This window comes from Hibiscus syriacus, unplaced genomic scaffold (genome assembly GCF_006381635.1).
Source record: "Hibiscus syriacus cultivar Baekdansim isolate YM2019G1 unplaced genomic scaffold, ASM638163v2 tig00116996_pilon, whole genome shotgun sequence".
Lineage (NCBI taxonomy): Eukaryota > Viridiplantae > Streptophyta > Magnoliopsida > Malvales > Malvaceae > Hibiscus > Hibiscus syriacus.
The window spans coordinates 1574594-1593721 of NW_024063512.1; the positions used below are offsets into that span (position 1 = coordinate 1574594).

At 36.6% G+C, this 19128-nt stretch overlaps 1 protein-coding gene and 1 pseudogene across 1 annotated transcript; one reads left to right on the forward strand and one right to left on the reverse strand.

The window, feature by feature from the left end:
* Nucleotides 1-14468: 14468 nt before the first annotated feature.
* On the reverse strand, nt 14469-15335 carry LOC120193590 (annotated as a pseudogene).
* Nucleotides 15336-17841: 2506 nt separating this feature from the next.
* LOC120193591 (long chain base biosynthesis protein 1-like) lies at nt 17842-18438 on the forward strand. Its single transcript, XM_039196058.1, has one exon. The coding sequence runs from the start codon at nt 17842-17844 to the stop codon at nt 18283-18285; it is 444 nt and encodes a 147-aa protein (XP_039051989.1). The 3' UTR covers nt 18286-18438.
* The last annotated feature ends 690 nt before the right edge of the window (nt 18439-19128 follow it).

The following is a 19128-nucleotide window of genomic DNA, read 5'->3' on the forward strand; positions in this document are numbered from 1 at the left end:
TGCCACAATGTCTATAAGATGTAACAAATTACCAAGACAGTTTATGCAAGGTATTTTGTTAAATATTATATATATATTTTATAGTTTTTTCTTCATTAGATCCATTGTTTCCGTGTGAAGAAAATACTGATACGTGCGTGTTTATTTTCTAACTCAGACAGGTTTTCAACTTCAGCTAAACAGTTCATTGTATTAAAATTATCTCTATTATTGAAAGAGAAAATAACTTCAGTGACCGAAAATGCCTTAAAATATACGATTTTAACCAATTTTTTTTGGATTTGCGAAAATGACCAACAAATTCGCAACGCGAACTCCAATTTCGCAACTCAGTTTCCAAATTCGCAACGCGAATATGTAAATCGCAACGTGAATCTGTAAATCGCGTTGCGATTTCCAAATTCGCAACACTGAATTTCAAATTCGTAACTCGATTTCTGAATTCGCAACGCGAATTTTGTTGTAGCAACTCGATTTTTGAATTCGCAACACGAATTTTAATTTCGCAACAGGTTTTAGTTTCGCAACACAAATGTTTTGGGTATATAACTACGCAGCAGCAGCAACTCATAACCTAAATCCTTAAATCACAACTCATTCCATCTCCATCTATCACTCTTTCCGGCGACATCCGTTCCTATATCCAACGACATCCTTCCCCATCTCTATTTTTTTTACATAATTTTATTTCTATATAATTTTTCAATGATTTCTCTCCCAAATGATCAACTATCAACTTAATAAAGATATGTTTTTCTCTAAGTTAGTGATTATATATATAGTTTATAGCTCGTTTATTTAGTAAATTAATTTACAATTTGTAGAATGAAATCATCTAATGTTGATCATGTTTGGATAGATTTATGTTTTAGAGGGTCATGGGAGAATGTTCATGGTGTTTTACAATATATGTCTTTACCCATGAATCTTCAACTAAAACTGTCATTAAAAAGTTAACTTATGAAACTCTAATGTTACGTGTTGCAAAGAAATTGAATTTAGAGCCTCTAAGTGGATTTAGGCTATCTTATCAAAGAAAAGGTAAAGTTTATTTGTTAACCGACAATGAAGATGTTGAACGATTCATTGCTTACATTGGTGTTTCGCAAGAAGATGATGTTACATTGTATGTTGTTGAACCTAGAAGTAGTGAAGTTGGGTCAGTAGCGAGTAGTAATCAACTAAGTTCTTCAACCCCAGTTTATGGTACTCAAAATGTACAACGTTGTTATCAACCTCAAAATTTAATGGTTCCACCACAATTTCATCACCAAGAAAATTCTGTTTCACCACATTTTCAATACCAAACACAATATCAAACACAATCTCAAAACCCGCAACCTTTTCCTAATCCAAATCCCAATTAACTTTCAGCACCAAATTCCCGTTTTCGTATTGACCAGTTAGACGATTATGAGCCAACAGAAAAAATTGTGAGTACTAGTCAGTATTCGAAATTTGATCTTGGTCAGTACCCAGACTTTGATATTGGTCAATACTCGGATTTTGATGATGTTTTAGAAGAAGAAACAGACTCTGCGTGTAATGATTTTGATATTGGTCAATACCCGAATTTTGATGATGAAACAGCCGTTGCCGAGGAAGATGTTGTTGATAATAATGAGGAGGAAGTTACGACTGTGAATGAACATGTTGAACATCCATTCTGTAATTCATATAACACTGAAGAAGAAAAAGAAGAAGAAGAAGTCCCGAAGAAAAGAAAAAGAAGAAAATGCCACGAGAGTATAACTGGAATATGCCCGAATTACTTCAGATACCGGAAGAAGAGTTGGTAAAGATAGCAGTTGATTGTTATACAAAAGTTATTCGTATCAAGAAAGATGATTGTTTTGATACAAAGGAAGACTTGAAGATATCTTTGTATACGAAATGTATGGAAGATGACTATCAACTAAAAGTTAACAAATAAAGAAAAGATCGTTTCGAAACAAAGTGTATGATTGACAAAAACTGTACGTGGTGTATGATTGCAAAGAGGATAAAAGATTGCAAAATGTTTCAAGTTAGGACTTTTATTGATAAACATACATGTTCAAGAACCCAAGTTTTTTCTCACCATAGACAGACAAACAAAAAGGTGTTGGGTGGTTTTCTGGCTGAGTTAATGTTTTTGAATGGCAGGATATATCGGGGACATGAAATTATGACTGACATGAATGCTCGGTTCAAGATAAGTATCTCATATTCTCAAGCTTGGAGAGCCAAATGTTATTCCTTGGAATTGTTAGGGGGTCTCCAGAAGCATCGTTTACCCAACTGTCGGCTTATTGTCACAATTTAAAGCTGAAAAATCCTGGGTCGGTAACTCATATCAAAACAGATAGAGATTGACGCTTTGAGTTACTATTTATCGCCATTGGTGCTGCGGTTAGTAAATCAATATAATTTTGTTGACTCATTTTTGTTAGTTATATGCATTTCACATTTAAATGATTATGTCTTGTGTATATTATTTTGTAGATTCGTTCGTTTATTACTTGCATACGCCCAGTTATTATACTTGACGGAGCACATTTGAAAGGTCGATACCTTGGAGTAAACTTATTAGCAGTGGCCATGGATGCTAACAATGAGATACTGCCAATAATTTACGGGGTTGACAAATTTGAAACCTCTGATTCATGGACATGGTTTATGAGGCATCTTAGGGATTGCATAGGTCTATTAGCAATCTGACAATCATATCCGATAGGGCAAACTCAATTGACAACGCTGTTAGAAGGTGTTTCCCAAATGCTTTTCATGGACTTTGTGGTGTTTATTTGTACATAAATCTAAAATCAAGGTCTGCTGGTATAAAAAATCACAAATGGACATACTGGAAGGCTGTAAAAGCTTATCGGGAAATGGATTTTAATAAGCATATAAATTGTTTAAGACGTGTTTTGCCTCAATGTGCTCAAACACTAGAAGATGTTGGGTTTTAAATATGGTCAAAAGTACATCAACTTGGAGCAAGATATGGTTTCATGACGTCTAATAATGTAGAATCAATCAACGCTCTAAGTCGTCATTCCCGGAAATTACCCATTACTATATTAATGGAGTTTTTTCGAGCCTCTATTCAACAGTGATACTACAAGAAAAGAAACCATGCATGTATTATTTCTTTAAATTCGTAACTTATCATATATTTTACTAAGTATTATTTATTTAAATTTACAGGAACATTGGAACGTCGTGTTAACCATGGACTGAAAAAAAGATAACAAAATGTTTTGTGAAGTCAACGTCATGGAGAGTTGAACCATGTTCAAACACTTTGTTTGAAGTATTGGATAATAACTTAAATGGGCTTGTGGATCTAAATGCAAAGACGTATAGTTGTATGAAATGGCATACATCTGATTATCCATGTGGACATGTTATAAAAGTTGCTCTTCATCTAAACCAAGATGATTCAAGCGCATACGCTATGAATTGCTACACTACAGAAGTATATCGACAGACTTATGCCGAGATTGTCTGCCCTATTCCACATCCTTCTGAGTGGGACATACCAGATGACTTACAAACAATTTTGCCACCAGTCATGGATAGTAGGCTACCTGGCCGACCAAAAAATCACGATCGTATACCGTCTAAGGGTGAAGAGAAGAGGATATTGATATGTAGTCGGTGCAAGGAAAGTGGTCATACAAGGTTGACCTGTGGATCACCAGTGCTATCACAATCATCTTTTCCTCTACCAAAATATGGATCCTCATCGAAATCCAAAGCTCATATGGTGCCAAGTAAAAGGAAATCAAAACCGCAATCAAAATCAAAATCTCAATCACAACCGGCTTCACCTTTTGGGACTTATTAACTTAGGTGATTTTTAAATGCAAACGTTGTATTATGTGTATTTTATGTATGAATGCATATATTTCAGTTAGACAATCATTAGTAACTTGAGTTTGAACATTGCTATTATTTGTTCAGTTGTTATCACTTATCAGATTTTTTGTTGCGAATGTTGTGAAAGTCAAATTCGCGTTGTGATTGTTGCGAAAGTCAAATTCAAAACGCGAAATCGCAACACAAAGTTGAATTTTGCGTTGCGAATTTGACTTTTGTAACGCGAAAATCGCAACGCGAATTTGACTTTCGCGTTGCGAAAGTGTACCTTTAACAGGTCTTTTTTGCCGTCAACATAATGCAGATTGAAATTTAAAACAACAAATCAACTTTTACAAATCAATTAAACAAGCAAATAATAATTTTTATTTCCTCATCAATTAAACAAATCAACTTTACAAATCAACTTTTACAAATATATCAATTTCACGCAGATAGTTGTTTATGCACAAATACATCAATTTCACGCAGCTCACTTCAGGATCAGGATTAACCTGCAGAAACCAAACATTTGCTCAAACAACACTTTCTACACATCTAAAACCAATAAACAACAAATTATCTAGGTACTTAACCAAACATTTTCAAACCAACACAAGAATATATATGTTAACAACACTTGCTCAAACTTACCAATTTGTGTTGTTTATGCACACTTTCAGCACGCGAATGCAGGTAGGCAGCATCTCGCATATATCACTCTAGCCATAAAATGTTGAAACTACAAGCCTAATGCACCTCTATCTCTATCTGTGGGAGGTAGAAACTCTTTACTTCCTGTCGTCAAACGTTCCAAACACATGCATACGAGAGGACCACAATCCCCTCTGGCTCCCTGCGTTTGTTGTGGCGCGGTCTCGTCTCTGATCATTGTAACTTTGAACTTCTTTGGCTTCTTGTTTCCAGAATTAGTCCAATAATCAATCGCATCCAAGTATTTAGCCAAATGAGAGCTCATTCCCTTACAAATAATATCTCTCAAATCAGACAATGGTATGTAATTCAACATGATGTCATATACCATTGTCTTCAGGGATGGGAGCTAAAGCTCAAAACAGGGATAAACACCTGCAATCATAAATTTGCGCACATCAAATTTTTATTTATGAACACCTTTAAAATATTCAAAATTAAATACTAACCTTATCGACCTCCCACCACGCAGGATAAAGTTTAGCGTTTCCATTACCCAACACATATGAAGTGTCTCTCTAATCCTTCAAGTAAGCTACGTGAAAAAACGTCGGTATAATAGTCCATCGCGTATTTTTTATTTTCTTCAATTTCCTTATTATCAGAAGACGTGACACCCATGCATCAATATGTTGTTTTATAAAAAAAATACATATATTAGTGAATTTCATAAATTTAAAAAAAAATTAATCAAAATGCAATATAAGAAGAATATAAGACTTACCCCCCGGTTGAAATAACCATTGTCTTCAACCCTCTAATAACACACCCCACCTAGACCGATCAAGAAACAAATGCATATCATCGTCGAGTTTGCATATGTCAGCGTAACACCCCTGGCTCCGCTCACGTACACGATGTCTGATGCGTGAACCCCGTCGCACAAAAAAACCCGACGTAAAGCATCTACCTTATCGGGCCGCTAAATATAAATTAATACATAAATCAATAAATAAACAAACAAATAATGTCAAAAAAAGGTTATTTGCATTTTTAGCATAGAATTAAACAAACTTACCTCATTGCGTAGAGTATGAACCTCATTCTGTAACGATGCAATAATCTCACGTAGAGCGGCTACCTCATCATGTAAAGTAGATACCTCACCATGTAAAGCACAATTGTCATCGCATAAAACCTCTACCTCACCACGTAAAGACTGTACCTCATCACACCATGCACCATTGTCTTCACGTAAAGTACCGATATCCTCATGCAAAGCATTGACCTCATCACGTAACTCCCCTAACTCATCCCATGGAGGTGAAGAACAGAGAGATAAATATCGTGGAATCTTTGCCGGTCGCCTATCATGAGGTGATGGTGGAGAAGAGGCTCGATAATGTGATTGAATAGGTGTGGCTCTCGTTGTGGAGGTGTATAATCAGCTCGATCAGGTGATGTCTCTGGGTGAGGTGATGGCTCTTGAAGTGGGGGCTGCTCATCATCTGTGCCATCGAAAAAACTCTTATTAGCTTTCCTCCAATCAGTGGCAAGCTCAGCCTCTGTGGGTGTCAGCTTCTGTAATGGATAGTTGGCCTCCTAACAATATAAAAGCTCAAACAAAGTTAAACGTGTACTAGTAATAACTTGTTTATATATGGTAGTATTTGTGTTAACTTACATCATTCATCATCGTATATGGTAGTAACTCTTCCCAATCCAACAGTCAGATACTCCTCCAGGAAATAGCCCTAGGAATATCATTTGAATTTTTAATTGCATATATCCACATGCTGGGAAAAGCCTCAAATATCCAAATTTACAAACAATATAATACACAAACATTAGTAATTGTTAAATAATTAATTATTATTTTGGAAACATTATATAGAAATTCTTACCTTAAAGGCCCAAATAAAGCCTATCAAAGTGTATTTGGAACCATGGTTACACAAACTTTTTCGGTCCTCAAAGGCAGACGACAACTTTTTCCAGGTAGCTTTCCATAGATATGAACCCCACGGAAATAAGTTCCATGCATTTAGGTCCTCTACCAATAATATTAGGTCCTCATAAATAGATTGTCTGACCTCTTTGCCTAAAAAGCCGACATGTAAAAGAAATAAATGGCATACTCAGACAACATCGAGGTCATCCATCCTAGTAAAACCATCTTTAACAAATAATCTCTTCAAGTCGTCGATGTGTAAACTCGGCTTCGCCTTTGCCAGCTCAGGAAAAACCTGAGATAACCATGATGGGCGGGCGATATGACTAGTGTACCGACCTACTTCATCGAGTCCGAAGTGTAGACCAGTGATTAAGCAAAACTCCTCCCGCCCAAAACAAGTATACGCCGGAGGAAAATGAAACCATATCTCTTCATCACCACGTTGTATCCTCTCGGGTAGATTGTTAGTCATGGTATGAAGAAACAAATGGGTCAACATAGCATCTCCACCCGGATGTTGTACTTTCAGCCATGGCCCGAAGCAAGTATCCTCAAACAATTTTCTTTGTACATGTGTAAGCGTCGACGCAATTGTAGTGGTTAGGCTTAATTTATTCCTTAAGGTCAATGAAGCCGAAAAAAATTCTACAAAAACAATAAACATACCAAGTTAGATATACCAAAAACTAAAAATTATACACTATAAACAGACATGATATTAAACAGTGAAAACAAAGCCAAACATGTTTCAAACTTGCACGATATTCACCCAAGTCATTATTCTATCATAGTTCACAAAATGCATAAGATAACATTGTGAAGTTAGTATTTGTCTTTGTTTTTTGGTTAAAGTAATGCAATTCATTCAAGTTTCAATTTGCAGAAGAAGAATAGTTTCTGAAACTTAAAATCGCAACGCGAAATGAAAATCGCGTTGCGATTTTCATTTTCGTGTTGCGAATTTAAGTTTCAAATAGTCTTCTGCAAATTGAAACTTGAATGAATTGCATTACTTCAACCAAAAGACAAAACAAAGACAAATACTAACTTCACAGGGTTAAAGACTAAACAATTTAGCAGTATTGGCAGCAACCGAATGAATTTACTAAGCAATCTAAGTGAAATGGTTAATCTATTACTGAAATTACCAGTAAATTTATCATCAATTTAAATATGAAAAATCTAATAATAATACAAAAAATTAAAAATAAAAATAATTAAAAAACTAACCCTCGGTGGTTGATTTTCTATTTCTGACCGTGAATGGTTTTGAGGGTGGCTCTGAGAGATGGAGATAGAAGGATTTCGTCGGAGATGGGGACGGAGTTGTGATTTAGGGTTTTAGGTTATGATTTGTGATTATACTATTTACATTTGTGTTGCGAATAAATATTGTGTTTCGAATTCGAAAATAAACGTGCTTTGCGAATTTGACTTCTGTGTTGCGATTTACATATTCGCGTTGCGAATTTGGAAACTGAGTTGCGAATTCGAGATCGCGTTGCGAATTTGTTGGTCATTTTCACAAATCCAAAAAAAGTTGATTAAAATCGTATATTATAAGGCATTTTCGGTTACTGAAATTATTTTCTCTTATTGAAAACCCAATTATGCCTAATACTAATCTGACACTAAAATTGTAGCTGAGATTAAAATGAGAAAATCACGACAAATTTGACATTGAACATAGGTTAAAACTGTACAATAATTCTGTTGGGTTGGAGCTTTTAATCAAATCATGATACAAGGTCTCTCTTCTCTGTTCCTACCTTAACCTTTTGCCTTTCTTATGATGGGAACCGCTCACTGGACTGAAGTCCAGCTTGTGTTTTACATCTGTTTGTTTGGGAACACTACCAGCCTTGTGTGCTTTTGTCTTGGCCTTTCTAGCAACAACAGCTGGCCTTTTGGTCATGCGTTCTTTTGGCTTCTCTGTTATCTGAACTTTAAATTTCGTTTTTACAGGGCCAAGACACACCTTAGAACGAACTTTCTTCTTCTCGCTACTTGATTTGCCAATACGCAAGCCCTGGTATGACAAAGAAGCTTACGTATTTGATCTGTTGTCATTAGTTGATGGAGTACTTGAATCAACTGCAATCTTCCTGGCTGGGGTACTACTATCTTCCCTTGGGGATGATTGTTTCTTTCTCTTAGATGGGGTAGCTGTTACGGAAGACGGCTATCGGATAGAGCAAAATCGCAACTGATAATTTGAGAAAATAAAAAATGAAGATAAAAAGAGACACAAAATTTATGTGGAAAACCTCTAAATAAAATAGGGTAAAAACCACGGGCAACGGTAGAAGAATTTCACTATGAGAAAATAGGAATTACAACTTCTCTCGATCTACCAAGGAGAAAACAATGATAATTCTCTCTTGATAAAAAGGAGAAAACAACTCTCAAGAAACTCTCTAAATTCTCTCTAGTATTGGAAGAAAGCTAGAATGCTTTGGGATGGTTTTGAAGCTAAATGAGCTAGGGTATTTATAGTTTAAGCTTAAGGACTAATTTGTAAATACCTTAAATTTTAGTGACTAGAGTTTGTAATTTGCCCATATAAAAAATCAACAATTTCTACACCTAATTTTCGGTGCCTACAATTGTTGACAAAATTCAATATTTTTTTCTTCAAACCATGCACTTTCGGTGCATTGATTTTCAACAATCTCCCACTTGATGATTTGATTAGAACAATCATATCTTCACACCATTCTTTCTACCATGTACCATCATTTTGCTTACGTCTCTGACAGGCCACAAGAGAATCGACACCAAGTAAATTTATCAGTATTGATCGCCTTTGTCATGAAATCTGCTATGTTATCTTTGGTATGAATATTCTGCATATCTACCATTCCTTCTTCCACATTTTCACGAATGAAATGGTACTGAACTCATATGTGCTTTGTCCTTGAATGAAATACTGGATTCCTTGCTAGATACAAGGCGCTTTGACTATCAAAAAATAGAGAGACATACTCTTGATTGTGCCCAAGCTCCTCTAATAGCATCTTCAACCAAATTGCTTCTTTACTGGCTTGTGTAGCTGCTACATATTCTGCCTCTGTTGTGGACGTAGCCACAACTGACTACAATTTTGAAACCCAGCTTACAACTCCACCAGCAACTTTGAACACATATCCTGTAGTAGATTTGCTTTTATCCAAATCCCTTGCATAGTCAGAATCTACATACCCATTGATTAATAAGTTTGATCCTCTGTAACATAATGTAACATTTGAGGTCCCTTTGATATATCTTATGATCCTCTTACAATATTCCAATGCTCTTTGCCTGGATTTGCCATGTACCGACTAACCACTCCCACTACTTGTGCAATGTCTGGTATTGTGCATATCATAGCGAACATTAAACTTCCCACTGTTGATGCATACAGTACTCAAGACATCTCCATCCTCTCTTCTTCACTGCTAGGACTCATATTGGAGGATAATTTGAAGTTAATAGGAAGAGGGTAGAAATTAGCTTACAATCTTGCATGTTGAATCTTGACAAGATCTTCTTTAAGTAATTATTTTGTGAAAGCCAAATCTTCCTATTACTTCTGTCTCGGTGAATTTGCATCCCTAGAATCTTGTTTGCTGATCCCAAGTCCTTCATTTCAAATTCCCTAGCCAGTTGTCCCTCCAATTCTTCAATATGATCTTTGTTGGGTCCTGCAACCAATATGTCATCTACATACAACAACAATATAACAAAATCGTTATCACCAGACCTCTTGAAATAAGCACAAGGGTCTGCGTTAAGTCTGTTGTATCCAAGGTACATAATGAAGGAATCAAATCTTTTATACCAACACCTTGGCGCCTGCTTTAGACCGTACATAGATTTGTTCAACCTGCAAACCAAGTTCTTCTTTTCTTTTTCTTCAAAACCTTCAGGCTGGAGCGTGTAAATCTCTTATTCAAGATTTCCATGAAGAAAAGCTATTTTAACATCTAGCTGCTCTAGATGTAAGTTCAATGTAGCACACATTGCCAAAACTACTCGAACTGTTGTTAGTCGAACCACATGAGAAAATATTTCATTGAAATCAATACCTTCTTTTTGAGCATATCCTTTGACCACCAGCCTTGCACGATACCTCTCAACTTGATCGTCACCATTTCGCTTGATTTTGAAGACCCATTTGTTACCAATTGGCTTCCTTCCTTGTGGTAGTGGCACAAGGTCCCATGTATTATTTTTATGAAGGGCTTCAATTTCTTCTTGCATCGTCATCATCCATAGTGAAGCATCTGAGCTGTTTATTGCCTCCTCGTATGTTGATGGCTCACCGTCCTCTGTTAAAAGGCAGTATGCAATATTTCCTTCTATAACATAATCTAAGTGCCAATTGGGACGTCTTCTCACACGATCTGATTGACGAGTTGTTGGAGCTTCAGAACTCTCTGGTTCTTATTCATCATGTGATGGTTCTGCTTCAGAAGAATCTCTTTCTTCAACCTCTTTTCCACATGTATCTGTGTAGTCTCTGATTTTTCAGTGCTATCATCGTCTTCTTTTCTCTGTAGTTTATCTTCTACAAAGATAACATCCCTGTTGATGATCACTTTACGGGCAGTGGGATCCCACAAGCGATACCCCTTGACTCCATCAACATACCCCAAGAATTTGCATTTCCTGGATTTTGGATACAGCTTTGAGATTTCTTGGGAGTTGTACATCACGTACACAATACTTCCAAATACATGGAGGTTTGAATAATCAGCTGGTTTACCAGTCCACATCTCTATTGGTGTCTTCAGCTCTATTACAGTTGATGGAGCTCGATTCACCAAATAACAGACGGTATTGACTGCTTCTGCCCAGAATGATTTTTCTAGGCCTGCATCCCTCAACATTGCTCTTGTTCTTTCTAACAAAGTTCTGTTCATCCGCTCTGCCACTCCATTTTGTTAAGGAGTGTTCGCCACTGTGAACTGTCTTTTGATGCCTTCTTTCCTGAAAAAGTCATCAAATTCTTCGCTTGTGTATTCTCCTCCATTATCTGTTCTGAAACACTTGATCTTATTTTCAGAATCAAGTTCCACCCGCGCTTTGAAGTTTTTGAAAGTGGAAAACACATCTGACTTCTCCTGGAGTAGTCATCAATAAATGAGACAAAGTATTTTGCTCCGCCTAGGGATGTAACTGGTGCTTGCCATACATCAGAGTGAACCAATTCTAGAACATTTTTGCCTTTAGAATTTGATGTGTTGAATTTCAACCTGTGATGCTTACTTGTTATGCAATGCTCACACAAAAGAAGTGATACCTTTGTTAAGCCTGGAAGTAGCTTTTGCCCCACAAGGACTTTCATCCTTGTTCTGACATGTGTCCAAGTTTCTGATGCCATAGCATTGCCGAATCTGAACTACATGAGGCAACAGAGGCTTCTGCTTCTACCAAAGTCTCTCCCTTCAGCATGTACAAGTTTGTAGCTATCTTTTCACCTTTCAGCACCACAAGCGCTCCACGGAACACCTACATGATTCCTTTCCATGTTTTAATCTTGCTTGCATTATTATCCAACAATCCGTAGGATAATAAATTTTTCTTCAGGCCTTTCACGTGCCGCACATCTCGAACAACTTTAATTGTTCCATCATACATCTTCAATTTGATGGTTCCCACGCCAATGATCTCTAAGGCATGATCATTGCAACTATACACATATCCTCCTGAGAAAGGTTCATAATGATGGAACCATTCTCTTCTTGAGGTCATGTGATATGTTCCTCCCGAATCAATGAGCCATATGTCTGCATATCTCTTTCTACCTTCCACGGTGGTTGACGCTTAACAACATAGAGCATCTCCATCATCTGAAGTGTTTGCAGTATTGCCTTGTGGATTGAAGTTTTTATTTAGACTCCAACAATCCTTCTTCAAGTGACCCTTCTTTTCACAATTGTAGCACTTTAAGTTCTTCTTGCTTCTTGACTTCGATCTACCATGTTTGTGACTGCTGCTTTGGCCACGTTCTGTCGATCTCCCTCTCATTGTTGTCAACGCTTCTGCTTGTTGTAGATTTACTTGTCTGTCTTCCTTATTCTTGCGTCGATTTTCTTCTTGTAGAATAACAGCTGCAACATCATTGAAGACTAGACTGGTGACATTACTATTTGTCAAGTTGATGATGAGTTGATCATACGAATCCGGTCGACTTTGAAGTAGAAGTTCAGCACGTTCTTGTTCTCCTATTTTACAACTTAAGGATGTAAGCTGAGAAAATAAAATATTCAGTGTATTTAAGTGCTCCGTCACTGAAGTAGATTCTGGCATACGGAGAGTGTACAATTTTCTCTTAAGGAAAATTTTATTGTGCAGCGATGTGGCCTCGTATAATTTGGTGAAATGATCCCATATCTCCTTAGCTATCTTCTTCTCCTCGATGCTTGACAATACTTCATCTGCTAATGCTAGATGAAAGTTTGCAATAGCATTCCCGTCCATTTCAATCCATTTATTGTCATCTGTAAAATCCACCGGCCTTTCACTGATAGCTTCTAGACAACCGTCTTTCCTCAGGATGGCCTTCATCTTCAATTTCCACAATGAGAAATTTCTCCCATTGAATTTTTCAATATCAAATTTCGTTGCCATAGCTTCTTTTACAGATAGCTCTCACTATTTCACTATCGTGAATAGTTCTCTAGAACCTTCAAAAAATGGGTAATAACTTCTTATTTTCTTATGTTGGAGGATCCACCTTTTGATGGCAACCACAAAGACAATAAGCATATATTACACACTCAAATATGGCTCGGATACCAATTGTTGCGGAAGACGGCTATCGGATAGAGCAAAATCGTAACTGATAATTTGAGAAAATAAAAAATGAAGATAAAAAGAGACAAAATTTACGTGGAAAACCCCTAAATAAAATAGGGTAAAAACCACAGGCAACGGTAGAAGAATTTCACTATGAGAAAATAGGAATTACAACTTCTCTCGATCTATCAAGGAGAAAACAATGATAATTCTCTCTTGATAAAAAGGAGAAAACAACTCTCAAGAAACTCTCTAAATTCTCTCTAGTATTGGAAGAAAGCTAGAATGCTTTGGGATAGTTTTGAAGCTAAATGAGCTAGGGTATTTATAGTTGAAGCTTAAAGACTAATTTGTAAATACCCTAAATTTTAGTGACTAGAGTTTGTAATTTGCCCATATAAAAAATCAACAATTTCTACACCTAATTTTCGGTGCCTACAATTGTTGACAAAATTCAATATTTTTTCTCTTCAAACCATGCACTTTCGGTGCATTGATTTTCAACAATCTCCCACTTGAAGATTTGATTGGAACAATCATATCTTCACACCATTCTTTCTACCATGTACCATCATGTTGTTTATGTCTCTGACAGGCCACAAGAGGATCGACACCAAGTAAATTTATCAGTATTGATCGCCTTCGTCATGAAATATGCTATGTTGTCTTTGGTATGGATCTTCTGCATATCTACTGTCCATTCTTCCACCTTTTCACGAATGAAATGGTACTGAACTCGTATGTTCTTTGTCCTTGAATGAAATGCTGGATTCCAGCAGACTATTGTACTAGATTTACTTTTCTCGTACTCTTTCTCCACCTCTTCTCTCTTCCTTCTCATAACTAGGCCATTTAGCATTTTGGGCGTTTCTTATCTTCCTCGCTTAATTTGTTTTTTTGCATAAAGACCTGAACTTTCAACATTGCCATCTAAAGGACCCAAATTTAGGTTGTCTTGGTTCCTCACTTTCTTTATTTCCGAGCCATCTAAAGGACCCAAAATGCTGAACTCGTATGTGCTTTGGTACTGAACTCGAATGAAACGGTAGAAGAATTTCACTATGAGAAAATATGAATGTCACAAAACAGTAACTTGAAAAATAAGAAATCCAAATTTCTGTCGCTGAAACAAACACATGCATTTGCAGATAAGATAAATTTAGATCAAACTATTGTACTATCCAAACTAGATTAGTTGCACTGAAGTCCTCCAGTAATACATAGTGAGATTTCCTGGTTCATCCTGCAATAAGTTTTAACATTGTATTCAGATCATAGTATTATTGGCCGGTAATGTTAATCTTATACTAGAACCAAGATCGAAATATCAGACAGAAATTATCACCTTCACATCAAATGGGAGATTACCAACAAAAGCAGTCCTCTTGTTATCATATAGAGGAACATTCTCTGCTTTCAACTTTTTCCTCGGAGGGTATGCCCTATCAACACGAATGTGATTTCCTGCAATCTATATCCATGATAGCATCTTCACCTTAAGCATTACAGTTGTTCAGACATCAATAATAACAAAGAATACCACTGCCATGTTATTGGCTAAAGATGCCTCTGCAGATTGATCGGTGTTGAAAACAATGTATTCATGAACACTGCAAAAGAAAAAGTTTATCAATATATGTGAGTTGAGTGAAAAAAATAAAAACAAAGTAGTCCTCCATTTCTGATTTAACAAAATACCTATAAGTTTTCTCATTAATTTGCTTCAACAATATAGCTCATTTTCTTGGCTTCTTAGTCCAACAGGAAAGAAAACAATTAGTAAAATCATTTATTAAAGAATTTGAAGACCCAAAAGAGCAGAAAGAATCACATAACACCTCTTAGAGGAATAGATCGAATTCTAACAGCAGACTCAATCTCTCCAAACTTACTGAACTCCTTTACCAACACTTCCTTCTTGACTTTAATAGGCAAATTTCCTACAAAAAAAGTCCTCAAAAGTTTACTCTCATCATCAAAACCTTCTTTTGGTACCAAAGCAACCACCCCAACGTCCTCTGGCTTCTTCCTCTTCTTCCCCAGGACCACCTCCTCCTCTGCACCTGACGCTTCCGCCCTTCCGCCGCCACCGCCGTCCCATATTTACTTTCCTCGTACTCTTTCTCCACATCTTCTCTCTTCCTTCTCATAACTAGGCCATTTAGCATTTTGGGTGTTTCTTATTTTCCTCGCTTAATTTGTTTTTTTGAATAAAGACCTGAACTTTCAACATTGCCATCTAAAGGACCCAAATTTAGGTTGTCTTGGTTCCTCCATTTCTTTATTTTCAAGCCTCTGTTACTTCTTCGCTTGAAACCAAGGTCGTCATTTCAACCTTCTCTTTCTTATTTCGCTTAATGTAACACCCCAAATTAGGGGTAAAATTACGAGTTATAGAAATTTATAAACAGTTTTAGAAAGTATAAAATATTAGGCGACCTATTCTTGAATTTACCCATTTTCTGTTAAAGTTGGAAAATAAACATCTCCCCGATCATTTTCTCCAGTTGAAAATAAAACACTCAAAATTATCTCCCCCACCGACCCTTTTTGTCACTTGATTCCTCCGTCTTCCGGCCATCGTTCGTCTCTCTGAAGCTATCAATAGACTCACCGTCGAACGGTGAACAAAACCAGACTCTTAGCCCATCATGAATCGCCGTTGTTCGCTGTGAAACTCTCTGGGAAGTTTCGTCGAAAACCATCCGTCGCCTAGTGTATCTTCGTTGATTTCGGTCGCGTCCGGCATTGTTTTGACTCACTACCGCCTCCACTGCACTCACCGTCGTCATGCGCTCAAAACCCGACTGATTTTGTTCGGCGTCGACGCACTGTCGCCGATCACCGATATGGGTAAGTTACCAATCGATTTTTTATTATTTTGTTATGTTTTGCGTTGTAATCTGAGATGATTTTGGTTTGTTATTGGTTTTCGTTGTTTTCCGATTAATCGGTCATCCAAACCGACCTTTTTCACCGCCGCACGCGTTGCCACTCGCCGGCAGGGCGCGTGGACTTACTCTGCCAGCTCTGTAAATGTTCTAGAACTGGTCCAGCCGGTCTAGACCAGTCTGAATAATCCCAACCCGACCCGTCTGCCCGATCATCTTGACCCGACCCTAACTATTTTGACATGACCCGAACTGTTAACCGGTCAGACTGTTGACTTTGAATGAGTCAACCCATTGGTCATTGACGTTGACAAAAAAATCAACTTTTTCGAAAAGATCTTATTTTATGTTTTTCGACGTGCTGGGTTTGAATCTAAAGTCTGTTTTTCCAAATTCGCACCTGGCGAGCCGTTTTTCAATGTTTTATCTTCGGATTCAAGTTGGTTTCTAAATTAAGTTCAGTTTCTGACGTAAATTTGGTTGTTTGGCATCCGAAGGATTATTGGACGTTGAATTCAAGTTCGAGAGTGATCAAATGGAGTTTAAAAGGGTTGATCGATATGGCATAAAAATCAAGGTAATATTCTACTATCATTTGTATGCTTTTTAGAACCAATTGATAATTGGTACGAGCATGCATGGAATTGATTGGTCCATTAGATGTAATTAATTATCATTGGATTGAGGCGGAAATTGGATTAAGGACAGAACACTGTAAAAGCCTAAGATGACTCGAAAAAGAAATAGGTAGAATGACCGAGAATAAACCTCAATTCAATGATTTAATCAATAAATCTCTGAATGTGTAAATTCAAATTAATCTTGTTAAAGGTTAAATGTTGGAAATTTTTGGATATGAAATTACCGATAAGAGTGCCATATATAAATTATGAAAATACCCCTAAAGTGTAAAATGACCAAACTGCCCCTAAAATGTAAAATGGCCTAAAGTACCTCTAAACCCTGGAATAACTAATACCCTCAGCTCTGAAATGAACAAATCCACCTCGAATATCAATATGACTTTATTATTATGACTAAATTGAACTGAACGGAAGTATCATATGTATCCTAATTTTAGAAACGTCCGAATTAATCTGAAAAACTCTGAAATGACCGGGATAGACTTGATTACTAAATGAACTAAGTAGCCTCAATAATTGAGGATTAAGTAAGTGATTTGGATAAGTCTAGAAACGCGGATGAACTTTCATGATGTATTGTTCCTATGGGTTAAGAACCATAAATCAAGTACGTCGACATTTTCTGATATTGTTACAACATGGAAATGAAATAAAGACCATTGAGACATTTGTTCGTTACCTTAAGATATATCCAACTATGATTCTAAAGGTGATCTATGGATAAAAATTATTAGTATTTGTAGACACTCGTTTTTGTCCGGGTTTTAAACTTTTTTTTATATTAATAACATTATTATTTATTATTATTATTTTATTTTATTTTGCAGGGCCCATGTTCAATCCTATTTCCAACAAACTCTCCACCATTCCACTACCCACTATCATCTAAAATGTCCACTCAAACACTACCCAACAACTTTTCCCTTCCTTAAGCCCCACCACATATAACCATTCCCAAATTTAAAACAAATGCAGCCCACGTGCTTGAGGGAGGGGATATTTAAAATCCTTTTCACCTAATAGAATTGGAGAGGTGACCAATCATTCGTGGAGACATGCCTTACAAGTAGCAATGGAAGCATCTGCTTTATGTTTGGTTAATGCTACTTTAAATTGGGTCACTTGGGCTTTGAATGCCCCCTCTGCCCGAGCTGTAGTGTTTGGAGTCCATATAGGCGGGCATTTATTCGTTGAGGTTCTTCTTTTGGTGGTCATTCTTTTTATGCTTTCGCAAAAAAGTCACAAGCCTCCTAAGAGGCCATTAACTAAGAATGAAATAGACGAGCTCTATGATGAATGGGTCCCGAAATCTCTTATTCTTCCTATTACAGAAGAGATGCAGAGTGAACCTCCGGTGCTGGAAAGTGTTGCAGGGCCTCATGCTAGAGTCAATGGAAAAGAAGTTGTGAACTTTGCTTCTGCAAATTATCTTGGATTTGTGGGGCATGAAAAACTGCTTGATTCTTGTACCTTTGCACTGGAGAAATATGTTGTCGGTTCTTGTGGTCCTCGTTGATTCTACGGAACAATTGATGTCCACCTTGATTGTGAGGCCATAATAGCAAACTTTTTGGGAACGACTGATTCCATCCTCTATTCTTATGGGCTCTCCACCATGTTCAGTGCAATCCCATGTTTTTGTAAAAAAGGCGATATAATTATTGTGGATGAGGAGGCAGAGATACAACGCTTATGCGAGGAAGTTGGGATAGCCAAGCGAGTGTTCGTCGTTTGGTTGAACAATAACCGACACCAGAGATATCTGCGTCCCAGTACATGTCATTTGGCTCAAGAATGGGAGATGATTAATGATCTAAGAGCTGATATGCAGTTGGAATTGCAGCGATCCATCAGACAAGAAGTCTCTACGGCTTTGAATCGTTCAGCTGGTGAAAAAGGTTCATAAATCCTTTCAACATTTCTTACGTGGAAAGCATTGTTTCATATTTTTTGTGGTCGTTTTGATTGTTTATGTGTACTTTAATTTGTAACAATTTGATCCCTACTGATAATTTATCTTTTTTGCAATTAAACCCTTTTAACTTCTTATTTTTTTCTTGCAGCCCATAATTAATGTCAATTAAGCCTTTAATGTTTAGTTCCTTTCAATTTAATCCTTTAATTCGAATTTTATTTTTTTTCTTTTATTTCATTTTCATTATTAGTTTATTACCCTTTTAATATTATTTTTATTTTATTTTTTATTCTTACTGTTAACATAATTTTATTTATTTTTTTTCTAATTTTTTTAACCTTTTTTCCTCTTTTTATTTAATATTTATTTTTTAATTTAACATTCTTTCTTGACTTTTTCAGTAGTAATTTCAATCGATCAAAGGTGAGCAATTTGAATTGAATT